Source organism: Anser brachyrhynchus (genome assembly GCF_964034855.1).
Source record: "Anser brachyrhynchus genome assembly, chromosome: 27".
NCBI lineage: Eukaryota > Metazoa > Chordata > Aves > Anseriformes > Anatidae > Anser > Anser brachyrhynchus.
In genome coordinates, this window is record NC_137720.1 from 3,726,466 (window position 1) to 3,740,134 (window position 13,669).

At 61.3% G+C, this 13,669-nt stretch overlaps 1 protein-coding gene across 11 annotated transcripts in view; it reads right to left on the reverse strand.

Annotated features, from left to right (window-relative positions):
• Positions 1-2,706: 2,706 nt before the first annotated feature.
• Positions 2,707-13,669, reverse strand: part of FOXP4 (forkhead box P4) — a 62,871-nt gene continuing 51,908 nt past the window's right edge. For 8 of the 11 annotated variants that reach the window (XM_080569583.1, XM_080569592.1, XM_080569590.1 and 5 more), the window contains 7 exons: positions 13,047-13,248; positions 12,858-12,934; positions 12,553-12,654; positions 8,443-8,564; positions 8,249-8,315; positions 7,853-8,019; positions 2,707-7,639 (listed from right to left, as the gene is read on the reverse strand). In XM_080569583.1, the coding sequence (XP_080425709.1) occupies positions 7,492-7,639; positions 7,853-8,019; positions 8,249-8,315; positions 8,443-8,564; positions 12,553-12,654; positions 12,858-12,934; positions 13,047-13,248 (885 nt within the window). In that variant the 3' untranslated portion in view covers positions 2,707-7,491. The remainder of the gene's footprint in view (positions 7,640-7,852; positions 8,020-8,248; positions 8,316-8,442; positions 8,565-12,552; positions 12,655-12,857; positions 12,935-13,046; positions 13,249-13,669) is intronic. The other 3 variants (XM_080569584.1, XM_080569591.1, XM_080569589.1) reach the window with 1 other exon arrangement.

The following is a 13,669-nucleotide window of genomic DNA, read 5'->3' on the forward strand; positions in this document are numbered from 1 at the left end:
CCGAGTCCGGGGTGTGCCTTGCACCCATCCTGGCACACAGCAGCACCGGAGCTGAGCCCCCTTTGCCCCTTGGACCCCCCCCCCCCCCCGTGCTCCCCCCACACTCCCTGCTGCGAAGGGCTCTTAGCCCCGGACACGCCGTGACACTGGTACTGAATTGGCCACGCTCTCCGTCTCTCCACAGGGAGTAAGTTGCTGTCTGAGTGGCAAGAGGAAAATAAATCAGCGGCGCGCAGTCAGAGCATGTCCGTGGTTTGCTCTTACAGTAACTCGTTTGTGCCCTGTCTGGGGTGTAAAAGTCCAGGGGCGTGCACAGACCGGAGAAGCAAAACCAGTGCAAAAGAGATGAAAGCACGGCGCAAAGCCGCTCGCCGCTCCTTTGGCCGCATCCCTTCCTGACCACAGTCGTTGCAATTCCTTAATGCTGATTTAAGAAAACACAACAAAACATCCAAAAGCTTTTTTTTTTTTTTTTTTTTTTCTTTTTAACTATTTGAAATCTGGCCCAGCTGTGCGTATCCAAACTCATTTATTACTGGTGGCAGCCTTTTAATTTAACGGTGGCAGGGATGCAGTAGAGTAACTGCGGGGTGGCGACGGGCGCGTGGTGCAGGTTCAGGGACACCCGCGCCTGCTCCGAGGCAGCCACTTACCTACAGTACATCCCGAAACGGGGCTCAGCTCCCAGCAGCAAACCCCACTTTGTGCTGCAGGGCTGGGCAAAACTCCCCCAGATTTAGGGCAGAGCAGGAGAGGAGGGCGCTGCCCTCGTGGGGACGGGCGCAGCAGCACCCAGGAGGGGAGAGCCGCGAGGAGGAGCGGGCTGGGTGCCTCCTGCCGCCGCGTGCTCGGGGTTGCTCCAGACCCTGAAGCAGAGCAAAGGGGGTCGCTTCGGACTGGAGTGGCTGCTCCCAGTCTCTTCCCCCAGCCATACACTGGTTTAGCAATCAAACCGAGCCAGCTTTCATGTTCCTAGCAAAGGAAAACAAAACAACACGCACAAAACAAGAAAAAAAAAAAGGGGGGAAAAAAAACTTTCTGCTTGAAAAGCTAGGAGCTCTTTCTTCAAGTGTTAAATCAATCAAAGCCACATGCTCCCCCCAGCGATCCGCAGCCCGTGCCGAGCCCCATGCGCCGTGGGAGTTGAGGATGGGGTCGGGGTCTCTGCGTGGCTCCTGCACCCATGGGTGCTGGCTCGGGGCCGGGGGGGGCGGGGGTCCTGTTGGCACAGGCACGTTCAGCGCGCCCCAGGAAGACACCGGCGAGCTGGCTGCGGTTCAAAGAGCCCTGGAAAAGTGCCACTGGAAAAAAGATTAAGGAAGTTTGGCCGAGACGGAGCAGCGGAGGGAAAGGGGATATAGCAGTCTATTAATATTGGCAGGGTCTAGACGCAGATGGGAGCGAGCCATCTCACTGCGCTGCGGAGCGGGGGGCTGCGAGCCGGCCGGGGGCCACAGCGGTGGCCAAAACCTGCTCCCAGCCCCATCCCTGTCCCCCCTGGTGCTGCAGCAAGGAGCAAGGAGATTCAGGGAGAAAAAAATAAATACGATGGCCTAAAGCTCCTGGTGGCAAAGCCTGGGTTCCCTGTGAAGTCGATTCCCCGGTGGCGGTGCCAAAATCTCCCCGCTGCCGCTCCGTTTTGGAAAGGGCAGATCCCGAGGCTGCACATCTGGCCCTCGTTTCGGAGATGCGTGCCGAAAGCTTTCAAAAAAAAAAAAAACAGCCTCTGCTCCTCCAGCCGCGGGTGCCGAGGTGTGAGAGCTGCTCCTTGCTCGGTGTCGGGACAAACCCGGCTCCGTGTCCCCCCCTGGTCGGTCCCGGGTGCCCCCAGCATGGGGGAATGTTGGGGGCTGTGGGGTGGGTGGGTGGTGGGTGCCCGCTGCTGCTGCCGAGTTCAAAAAGCCTCCAAAAACCAAGCACGTGCAGCTACTAAACGTGCTGGTGGAGGTGCTTCGGTGCAGAACTGGTCTTTAAGAAAAACAAGGGTAGGAGAAAATTTCCTAAGGGCAGAGGCAACAGCCCTTACTTACCAGTTGTTAACTTCTTAATTATTGGTTTTTTGTTGGGTTTTGTTACTGGCAGATTTCCTGTTGCAGGGTAACTCCAGCAACCATCCGACCACTCGCCTCCTTCCCAGCCTTTGGAAAAACCCTTCCTGTACCAGCAGGATGGAGCAGGGGCTGGTTGGTGCATGGGGTGAGGAAGAGGAGGGACACCACTCCTGTCTGAGCTGTGCCTTCCCTGGGGCCACTGCTGCTTCATCCCATCCCATCCCATCCCATCCCATCCCATCCCATCCCATCCCATCCCATCCCATCCCATCCCATCCCATCCCATCCCATCCCATCCCATCCCATCCCATCCCATCCCATCCCATCCATCCCCATCCCATCCCATCCCATCCCCATCGCCATCCCCATCCCCATCCCATCGGCTTGAACCTGCAGAGAATTCCCGAGCCAGCTTGGGCTGGGAACCACAAATTCCTCTGTTTTCAGCAGCTCACGATGACTGCACCCACAGACAGGGGGGATTAAAACAGTAACTTAAAAATCCGAGGGCTGCTGCAGCCCCAAAGCCAGGCAGCAAAGACCAGAGCAAGCCGATCCCCTTCCCTTGCTCCTTCCCTCGCTGCGGAGGAGCCCACGGGGATGAAAAACGCCAAATTTCCCAATGACCGTGACAAAGGCAGGCAGCACCGCAGCGTGATAGGTAATTTCTTTTATTGCATTTTATAATGCCGTTGTCCATACAGATTACATGCAGCTAGACCTACTGTACAAGGGTTTACCGTCTGCCAAAGCAGACACACGGAAGTTCGGAGTACAAATACACAGCAATGCTATTTCCTTTATACAGCACGAGGGAGGCGGCGGCGGGAGGGGAAGGGGGCTTTATACACGTCCCCCCCCCTCCGCCTCCCCTCCGGCCCCAGCCCTCGGCGTCCCCGGCCCCCTCCACGGGGTCGCCGTCCCACCCGGCGCCGAGGAGGAGGACGGGGGCAAAAAAAAAAAATGGGGGAGAAAAAGGAAAAGGAGGCGGCGGGCACGGTGCTTCCCAGCCCAACGGGGTGGGGGCAGCGCCGGGACCCCCCGCTCTCCCCGCGTCCCCTCGCCCCTCCTGGGCTGCACCAAGCGCGGCCCCGTGCCCATGAAGGGGTTTTGCAGCCCGGCACTGGGGCTCGGGGGGTCCCCAAACCCCCGGTTCTGGCCCCGTTCCCCACCACGCACAACTTTTCCAGGACAAAAACCTAGATTTAGGGCTTTTTCTCCTAGGCGGTGGCGCGGGACGGTCATGTAAACAAAGCAAAGAAACCCTTTGGTTTAATGCAGTTGGGGCTCCCCTCCCGGCAGCACCCCGGCCCCTGCCCTGGGCTCCCTTCCCCGCCCCGGCTCTACCAATTCTAGCTATCCTGCAAAAAAAAATAAAATAAAAATAAATCATTAAAATAAAATTAAAAAAAAAAAAAAGGCCGACACAGAAAACGGAGTGATTCCTTCCGGACACCAGTGAGAGATGCCAGCAGAATGCCTTTACTTACAGAGAAGTGCCCACACCGCCCCGCTCAGCAACGCCCCGCGAGGGAAAGCGGCAGCAAACGGAACAAAAAAAAAATCCCAAATAAAAAGCGAACAGTCCGCGGTCGTAAGGTTTCAACCCAGTATATATATATCTCAGTATATACAGACGTACAACTCTGCCACACGTTGCGTTTGGTCCTTGATCCTTCCTTCTCTCCCCTCCCCGTGCGCCAGGCGCGTGTTTGAGGTAAGACGAGCAGAATTTGGTACAAATTCAAACCGGCAAAAATAAAACGCGCCTAAAGGCGGCGGGGGCGGGCAGGGGGGGGGCCGGGGGCTCTGTACCTTTGTGTGGACGTGACCCTGCAGGAGCGGCCGGGGGGGGGTGGGGGGGCACGGGAACGAAACCAATTCACCCCTGAGTATCCAAGCGGGCGCGTTTCGCCTCAAATCCCCGATCGCGATTCCCATTTCGGCCGGGGAAGAGGCATGACTTGGAGCCACGTGACTTTCCAAATCTGTGCATGTTTAAAAAAAAACAAAAAACAAAAACCAAAACCCTAAAAACAGAACTCCTTTATATTTATATATTTACTTTCATATATATATAATATATATATATAGTGCTCTTGTGAGCCGGGACCGCGGCTAACAACCTAAACGGCGCGGAGGGGTCCGGGGGTGCCGGCGTGGAGCCCGCAGGCAGGCGGCTCGCCCCGGCTCTGAGGGGGAATTTTGGGGTCTGTACCGCTGGAAAAGGTAAAAAAATAAAATCCACAGCCCGGGCGGGAACCGTGGCGGGTGCTGGAGGGCTCGCCAGTGCCGGGCGCGCTTCATGCGTGGACCGCGCTTGGGTTTGCCCAGCCTTATGCAAGAAAATGGGGTTGCAGAGCTGCTAACAAATTAAATCCAAAGAGGGGAAGGAGCTTGGTAAAAGAAAAAGAATTTGGGGCAGCTACCAAAACACCCAGCCTAAACGGGGAGGGGCGCTTTGAACCCATGCAAAGCCTGCAGCTGGATGCATGCCGGGCAGGAGCCACCAGCAAAATGGCTCCGGGGGTGGCTGGGGGGGGGACCCTGTGTTTGGGCACCCCCGTCCTGCCTGGCACCCCCACGGCAGGGCTGGGTGCCCCCGGCCCCATAGGGCTGGGACCAGGACCCCGCTGCTCCCCGCATCCCCTACAGCAGCAACGCCGAAAAGTCCAGCAAAGGGGATGGAGGGGTGGGAGAGGGGGGAAGGACCCCCAGCATTTCTATGGATAAAGCAAAAAAAAAATCCCCCTAAGATGGGAGGATAACGGTCCGGATCGATGCAGGGAGTCCCGCCGGGGGTGAAACACTCGGGGCCGTCAGAGCTGCGATGGGTGAGGGTCTGGGAGGGGGTGGGCTGGGGGCACGAAATGCCGCAGAGGCGCCCACCCACCCCTCCGTGCTCCCGCGGGGCAGGGCAGCAACGCGGTGGCTGTAAACTCGGCTAAAACAATAACTTAAAAATCCAAAAGCTGGGAAAAAAAAAAAAAAAAGAGCGAGAAAAGAAAAAAAGGGAGCGAGGAAAATACCCCCAGGCTTGGCCCCTCTCTGGTGGGGACCGGGGTCGGCGAGCAGGGAGGCTGAAATTTGGGTTGTGCGCCTGCGATTTTGGCAGCGGCGATGGAGCGAGCGGGGCTGCTGGCGCAGGGAGAAACAGGGGGAGAGTGGAGACACCTAGCGAAGGCCGGCGCGCCACGGCGAGCTGCGGAGAGGTTTTGCAGCTTTTTTGTTTGTTTCGTCTCATTTTTTAAGGGATTTGGTGCCGGGCAAAGGAAGCAGTGGAGGGGGATGCTGGGGACCCCCCGTAGCGGTCCCCAGCGGGGTGAGCCCCTGGGTCTTGGCATCCCCTGGGTGGTGTGGGGGGGGTCACGGGGTAACCCCCCCATCTCTGCAGCCGCCCGGTGCTGAGGCTGCAGTGGGCAGAGAGGAGAGGTCGGGGTGATCCCAATTAGGGGTGCACCCCGGGGGCGCACGCTGCAGGGTCACTTAGCACCTTGGGAACATCACGGAGGTGACGCGGGGGGGGCAAACAAGCGCTCCCCCCCTCCTTGCTGGTCCTGGCCCTCCCTCCTGCTGCTGTGCCGAGGGCCCCCTGCCCAGCACCCACAGCTGCGTGCCCCATTTCCAACCCAAACCGCAGCTCCTGCGGCACCAGGCTCCCCCCCCCCAGAACCTGCAGGGGGGCAAGGACCTGGCCCCCCAGTGCCAGAGCGCGTCCCCACACCACGCTACCAGGATGCCCCGCGCAGCCCCGGCTCTGCCTGCTCTGAGGTTTGCAGGCAGAGAGCGGGCAAAAAGACCTGGGGGGGGGGACCAGGACCGCTCTGGGGGCTCCAGCTCCCACCCCCTGCTTGCTGCCGTGCACTTTTATGCCCCACAGCAGAGGAAAACAGTCTGACCCTACAGAAATACTGGAGCCAGGTGGCACCGACAGTCACGTCCCTCTCCAAAACACAGCCCGCAGCCCGGCCGAGCACCCCCCGGGCGGAGAGGGGGGGTGCTGGTCCCCAAGGCCAGCACGGGGCCCTGGGGGGGGGCACAGCCCGGCCCCGGGTACCCCCATCGCCACCAGAGAAAGAAAGAGCAGGGAGAAGAGGGGTGTTTGGTTGTGTCGTTCTCGTTATTATTAACATTTCTTTTTGGCATCAACACCTTCTGGTCACCTGAACTACGGCCCTTCTGGCTCTGGACATCTTTTGGTATCTTCCCACCGGGACGCAGATGCTCAACACGCACAAAAGGAGAACGGAAAGGGGCGAAATGGAGGAACGGGGAGAGCCCGGGCTCCTGCGGGCACGGCGCTGAGCACCCATCTCACCCACGGTGCGCATCGTCCCAGGACCCATGGGGCACCAGGACCCTTGGGCACCCGGCCCGAGCCCCGGCTGGGGTTTCCCAGCTGGATTCTGCACGCCAGCCTCCTCCGTGGGGGTCCTGCAGGACCACAGCCCCCCCCGGAGAACCCGGCACGGCTTCCGAGGAGGCACCGGGCGCAAGGAGGGTGCGGGAGCCATTCCCTGAAGCCGAACTCGCTCTGGAGACCATCTCAGCCTTTCGCAGCGTGGTTTGGGCTGGGCGAGCCGCCCGCTGCACCCGGCACCGAGGAGGAGCCGGAGTTTTGTCCTTGCTGCCCGGCCGGGGGCGGTCATCGTCATCGGGATGCCACGGGCCCCCAGTGGTGCTGGGGACCGGAGGGCTCGGGGAGGATGGCACGCAGGGGTTGGTGGCCTGGCGGTGGTGACCACGGGGTGACACGAGCCAGGTGGCACACGCAGGGTCCCACCGACGCTGCTCCTCGGCCTTCCCCAACGCAAGGCGCAGGACGGCGGCGTAAAGCTGCGGCAGGGGGCTCGGCCCCGTTTCTGCGGATTCTTCCCCCAAAGCTGGCTGGAGGGGGAGGGTCCACGGGTCCTCCTAGTGCAAAACCCGCCGGGGAAGGAGGCTCGAGAGCGGGCTCGGGCCTCCTCGGGGTGCTTGATGGCAGAGGGTGGCACACGGGGTGCGCAGGGGACGTCCTGGAGCTGCGTCGTGTCGGCCCCCGCCACGCGGCCAGGGGACGGAGGAGCCTTCCTCGGACCGCGGGGAGGGAAGGAGGGACAATTTCGGACAGAAACAACCTACCATCCTCGTTCGCCAGTTACTAACCAAGGGAGGAAGGGAGACAAAGTTCACCTCTGGGGTCTTTGTTTCTTGTTTTCGCTGCACGTCCCCCGCGCCGGGGACCTGTCAGCCGCCGGGGCAGCGGGGAGCGGGAGGGACGCGCCGGCAGCGACAGCTTGCCCCGAGGAAACCCTTTTGGAAACCCTTTTGCTTTGTGGAAGTGCCTTGAAGAAACGGGTCGGCGCCGGAGGTCACCTTGGGGAGGTGGGAGCCGTGGCTTTGTGTCTCCAGGAGGGACAGGGTGGGACGCGCTCGCCCCTCGGGCGGGAGGAAGGGGTCCTTAGGACAAGTCTTCCACCGGCAGCTCCTCCTCCAGGTCCCTGTCGTCGGCGATCGTCACATTCTGGTTGGTGGTGGCCAGGAGCGAGACGGGCCTGCTGTCGTCCTCGGCCTCGGCTGGTTCTTCCTTCACGTGCACTGGGTGGCTGCTGGGAGGGAGGAGAGTGGGGGCTGAAAGCCTTCAGCCTCGGGGACAGGCTCCTGCTGCCCCTTGCCGGGGGGGACACAAACCACAGGAGGCAACGAGCAGCTCCCAAACCCCCCAACCCCGCACCACCACCACGCTTCAACCCCAAACCCTTCATCCCCTGGCACCCAGCGGGGACGTGAGTGTCCCTCGTCCCCCCAGCGCCCCGGCGGACCTGTACTGCTGCGGGGACAGGCGCGGGCTGTTGCTGCCGTTGCTGTTGACCTGCTCCACCGTGCTGCTCACGTCGTCGTGGCCCACGTGCAGCATCCCGCTGGCGGAGCTGGTGTTGATCATGGTGGGGCTGTTCAGCAGAGGGAAGCTGCTCTCCGCCAGCGCAGCCTGCAACAGAAAGCGGCTCGAGGGGCGGCCCGGGCAAGGGGCAAATGGGGGCAAGGGGGTAAATCGCCCCGAATGGGATTGCTACGGAGCAGCAGAGGCTTAGCGCTCCGGTATTTCTGCCAGGATGGGACCAGGGTAACAGGGTTTTTTGCAACCGAGATGGGCAAATGGGGTGCAATTGCTAGTGGGGCACAGCTGGCTGCATGCTCCCGGGGCAGAGCATCCTCACCTGGTAACTTGCATTAAGTGCTCCGTAACCGAGTCCTGAAATCATGTTTTTGACTAAAGTCGGACTCCTGCAAAAGACAGAAAGCGGACCGATGCCCGTCTGAGCGCTCCTGGCCCCGAGACGTGCCGGCTCGGCAGCAGAGGGGGGCACGAGCTCTGCCCCGCCGGGGGGGGGACCCACAACCCCACACCCACCCCGTCATCTTTGGTGGCCTTCGCTTTTGGTACTCGTGCTCGTCGACGGTCCACACGGCTCCCTTGACGTTCTCCACGCGCACGAAGCACTTGTGCAGGCTCAGGTTGTGGCGGACGGCGTTCTGCGGGTGCAGGAGGTGTCAGAGCTCGCAGCACGGCCTGTGCCCCGCCGCCCACACCCCGCCACCTCCTCCTCTTCCTCCTCGTCCTCCCCCAGCCCCTGCGGGTGCCACCACGGCCACCTGCAACTTGGCGACAGCCAAATGCTCTGCAAAGCCACCTGGGGCTGCTGCCAACACTTTCTCGTCCTGTGAGCACCCAGAGGGTTTTAGGAGCTGAGGTCCTGAGCCAAACACGAGCCACGGCCCCGTTTTGTTAGCCCTGGCCAGATGCCGGGCGCCGAGGAAGAAGGGACAAGGGACAAGGACAAGGGACACGTCACGGCAGCAAGGACCCCGGGGCACGGCCACCGTCTGCGCTGCAGCTTGCTTGGAGATGCTGAGCGAAGCCGGCTGATCTTCTCCTTTCTTTTCTTTTCCCCCCACCCTCCCTTTTTTTTTTTTTTTTTTTGGTCCTTTCCCTCCCTTTCTTCTTTACGTCGACCATCTTTACATTTCTAAATGTAAAATAAAGAGACGCACACGTAGGCAGACAGCGCAGCCCCGAGAGATACCAGCTCCCTTTTCCCCTTCCAACTCCCTGCCATTTGCTACTGCCCCTATTTCATTACCAATTTTAATTTGCCTCTAATTAAATCCTGTGTATTTTTCCGACTCACTTGCTAATCCATGAGGGAGGCAGGAGGCTGGAGTGGAATCTCTCCGAGCTATAATTACAAAGGGCCTAATCACGCCGGGGCTCTGCCTTTGAATAAATTTCCTTGCATTAAGGTTCTCAGATTCTCTGCCTTGCAAATGAGAATGACCCCAATTTCAGGAAGTTGGCCTCGGAGGGTTTTTTTTTTTTCTTTCTTTTTTTTTTTTTTTTATTTCGAGTCCTGATTCGTGATGAGAGACTAATTCGTTACGCTAAAACATTAACAGCAATTTAAAAGGTCGGACGGGGGCTGTATAAACAAAGGAGCCGGCCAACACAACAAGGCGAGAGGAGCCACCAGGACCGAACCCCCCCCGTGCTGGGAAGTGCTCGAGTTCCCGGAAACTCACCCGATTGCACTGTCCCCCCTTTTTCTTTCTCATTTAAGGACAAAAACAAAGCTCGGCTCCTTCCCTAGTCCTCCATCCTTCTGTCCACTGACTCTGTGTCCCCGTGGTCGCGGTGGCCACCGGTGGCCCCGGCCGTGCCACCGTGCCGCGGCCAGCAGCCAGCCCGGCCCCGCGGGGGATGCTCGGTGTGGGGCAGAGCCGGGTCCCCCGGTGCCATCCTGCTGCCACCGCTGCTCTCCCCGGGTTCGGGCCGTGCCCCGCATCGGGGCAGCTCTCCTCCTCAAGCTGCCGTCACCCCGAGACAAACGGATGGAGCTGAAAATCCCAAAGGGAACCCAAAAAAAAAATGCTTTCGGGCCAGAGCCGAGGTGAGGACTCGGCACCCAGCCCCCCCACCCGCAGCCGTGTCCCGTCCCTGCGCCCCCACCCTGCCGCAGACCCCCCAGATCCCAGCGCCGGGGCCAGGATCTGGCCGCTGCCCTTGAACCCCCATGCCGGGGCGAGCAAACACAGGACTTCCTCCCCCCGCCGGGGCCGGATCCTGCCCCACGGTCCCCTTCCTCCTTCCTGTGCACGCAGGGGGCTCCCCGTCCAAACAAAGCTGATTAAAGGCAGCGCCGATGTCCCCTCCTCTGTCCCCCCCCCTGCCCCCGGAGACCCCAGCTCCACCGAGGCATCGTCGTGTCCCGGTCTGCAAGGGCAGAGGTGGAGATAAAATCACTGCTGGCACCCGGGGCTTGAAAAATTACACCCTCCCTGTCTGTCCCCTGCAGCAACGGTGGCCCCCAGACCACAGGGGCAGCCCCCCCGTGGCCCAGGGGACACCGCAGGTGGCACCGGCAGGCGGCGGATGTCACCGAAGTGCCACCGAAGCTCAGGACACCCCGGGCAGGTGACACGGGGGGGGGGGGGAGCGTGCTCCTGCCTGGTTTTCCCGTGGCTTTTGTATTTTCTCAGGGTGTTTGTTTAGTGCCAGACTCGGCTGCTCTGTTTGCTTCTCATCTTTGCCTTCCCTAATGATGTTTGCTTTATGGCCCCGGCCCCGTTCCCCCCGCCACGCAGCGCTGGGCATCCCCCCAGGACCCCCCCCACTGTAGGGACGGGGTCCCCCCCCCATCCCCTGCCTCATCCCGGGTGGGCAGCGAAGGTGGGAGACGAGGGAGGAGCCGAAATGGGGATTTTCTGGGGAGAGGAAATATGTCTTTTTCCTGCGCATCCCCCTCCTTCAAAAGGAACCTGGCCTTGGGCACGGAAAGCTGCGAGGGGAATGGGCCACCCCCGGGCCTTTCTGAATCCCCTGCCGTCCCTTCTGGTGGCGGAACAGGAAAAAACAAAGCAAAAAGGGAAACACACGGGCTGGGGGCAGCCCCTCTCGGAGACCAGCTCGGCCCTTGCGGTCTGGGTAACGCAGGGTGCCGCGGAGAAATAAAAAACCCCAAACTTCTTCCTTTTACTTATTAAAAGGGAAGGAAAAAGGCGTCCTCAGCCAGCGTTATTTCACGGCACAGATGGGGAAACCGAGGCACGGAGCAAGGACAGGGCTGCACCAGAGGGACCCGTGGGTCCCTGCTCTGCCCCACGGCCAGACACTGTCCTGGGGGCAACGGGACATATCCTACCGGCCCCACACACTGTGCCCAGCCCTTCCCGTCCTGTCCCCAAACCGGGGCCGGCTGCAGGGGCTCGGGGGGGTCGCAGGACCCCGGGCACGGCAGGGACACGGTGCAGCTCCTGCAGCTGGGCTCGGCTTGCAGTGCTGCCCGCGCGCCGTGAGGGGGACTCCAGGCTGCCACGGGGCTCGGCGAGGGCCGGCAGCGGCCGCCGAGGTGCTCGGGGTGAGCTGGGCGAGCCGGTGGCCTTTGGAGCCCAAACGCTCCTTTTTCACCCCAACTTTGGCGCCGAGACCCACGCTCCCGCTCCCGTCAGCTCTGCTCTTCAGGAGCAACGCACGGGGACCCTGGGCTCCGGAATGCCCAATTCCTCCTCCTCAACTCTGTTTGCTCTTTTTTTTTTTTTAATTATCTAAGTTTTAGTCGCTTTGCTTCGCGTTACCCTGAGCGGTGCCGCAGGAGACAATAAATAAATCTCCCCGGTCGGGGCAATAACTCCTCTTCTCCCAATAACCCCTTTCATCTGCAACACGTTTTTTTCACTTCTCTCCGATTTGGTGATTTCTGAATAACCAGCAAGCTGCACGATCCCCGTGCACTAACCCAGAGCAGTTGCACCACGCCTCAGTGCCCAAACCGCCCCCAGCACCCTGCCCCGGGATGCTCAGGGGTGCCCGCACCCTCCAGCACCCCGCGGGTCCTCGAAGAGGGGCAATGGGGCCAAGGGCCCCCCCCCGGCTCCCTCCCTGCTCCATACGGCCCCAAAAACCCGGACGGGGCAGCTGAAGCTCCAGGGGGGAAAGGCACCCGCTGGGGTCCTGCTGCCGGTCCCGTCCCACCCACCCCTCGCTCAGCACCGCGGATGAGCGCCCGCGTCCCTGTCCCCGAGCCCCGGCCGCTGCCTTTCGCCAGCTGCCGTTTGCTGCGTGACGCCAGCCCCCGGGTTATCATTAACCTTATTTGCTATTTCGAGTGCCTCGCTCTTCTCTCTCTACCCTTCTCCTGGCGCTGAGACGTGCTGGCTCTGCTCCCCCCCCCCCCAGCTCCTTAACCTGCAAAAAGCCGCTGCTTCCTACGGCGCGGCCCTTCACGGGCTGGGACGGATCCCACCACAGGGACCAAGCCTCCCCGGAGTCCAGGGATGGATTTCGGGGTGCAAAAACGCTCGAATTTCTCCGTAAAATAATTTTCTACACCATTTCAGAGCTGTGCAACAAACCGGTCCTTGAGCACAGCGTTGCCCCTGCAGAAATGGGTGCAGCAGGCAGCGCAGGGGACCTGGCCACCCCGCGCAGGGAGGTGTGAGCCCTGTGCCCGAGCGGGGCTGCGCTCACCTTCCAGGTGGCCGTGTTCCTCCTGAAGTAGGCGAACATCCGCGTGAACCAGTTGTAGATTTCATTCAACGTTAGCTGCCTGTCGGGGGTCTCCAGGATGGCCTGGGGAACCGCAGAGGGGAGACGAGAGCATCACTCGCACAGCCCGAGCGCGCCCAGGGGCAGGAATTGGGGTTCGGGGGGGGGGTTCCCCGGGGACAGCTCTCGGCTCCCCCCCGTACCAAGAAGGCAGGGAGAGGGCAGCTTGCCCCCGGTAAGGTTTTAGGACCAGGAGCTGAACCAACACGGCGCAGGGAAGCACTCACCTGCCGGATGAGCGAGGCATACGTGAAGGGCGGCCGGACGTCGGCGTTTTTGTAAAATTCGTGATTCTGTGCAAGCTCTGCGGGGGGAGGACAAAAAGGGGACACGGGAAGGGTGAAGGGCCCCGCTATCGGACCCGGGGGCTGCCCCGGGGAGGGTGCTGGTCCCCGCGGCCCCGTCACGATGCTCACCTGAGGATATTGGGGTGCAGAACTTCTCCGAGTTCCTCCTGCGGATGGGCCCCACGTTGTGTAAAGTGGAAGAGCTGATGACGGAGGGGCCCTGCCGCAGCGGGGTGATGGGCGCCGTGGCGGAGGTGGGGGGATGAGGTAAACCGTCGGGGAATGTGTCCGAAGTGCTCTTGGAGAGGGTGGCACTCGAGACCAGGTTCAGCTGCGGGAGGGGAGAGCGGCTGGGCACCGGCACGGGGCGGGCAGGGGTGGGCGCGGGGCTGGGTGGGCTGCGGGAGCCCCCCCGTGCGCCAGGAGCGGGCTCACAACGCGGAGCAGGGCGGCTTGGTGGGGGTGTGAGACAACTGAGGGATGGGGACGGAGCTGTGGGATGGGGATGATACCACGGGATGGGGACACAGCTGTGGGACGGGGATACAGCTATGGGACGGGGATGCAGCCGTAGGATGGAGACACAGCTGTGGGATGGGGATGAAGCCACGGGATGGGGATGCAGCCACAGGATTGGGATGCAATCACGGTTTGGGGACACAGCCGTGGGATGGGGACACAGACGCGGGATGGGGACACAACCACAGGACAGGGACACAACGCAACCTCAGATGAAGGGGCAGCCGTGGGGG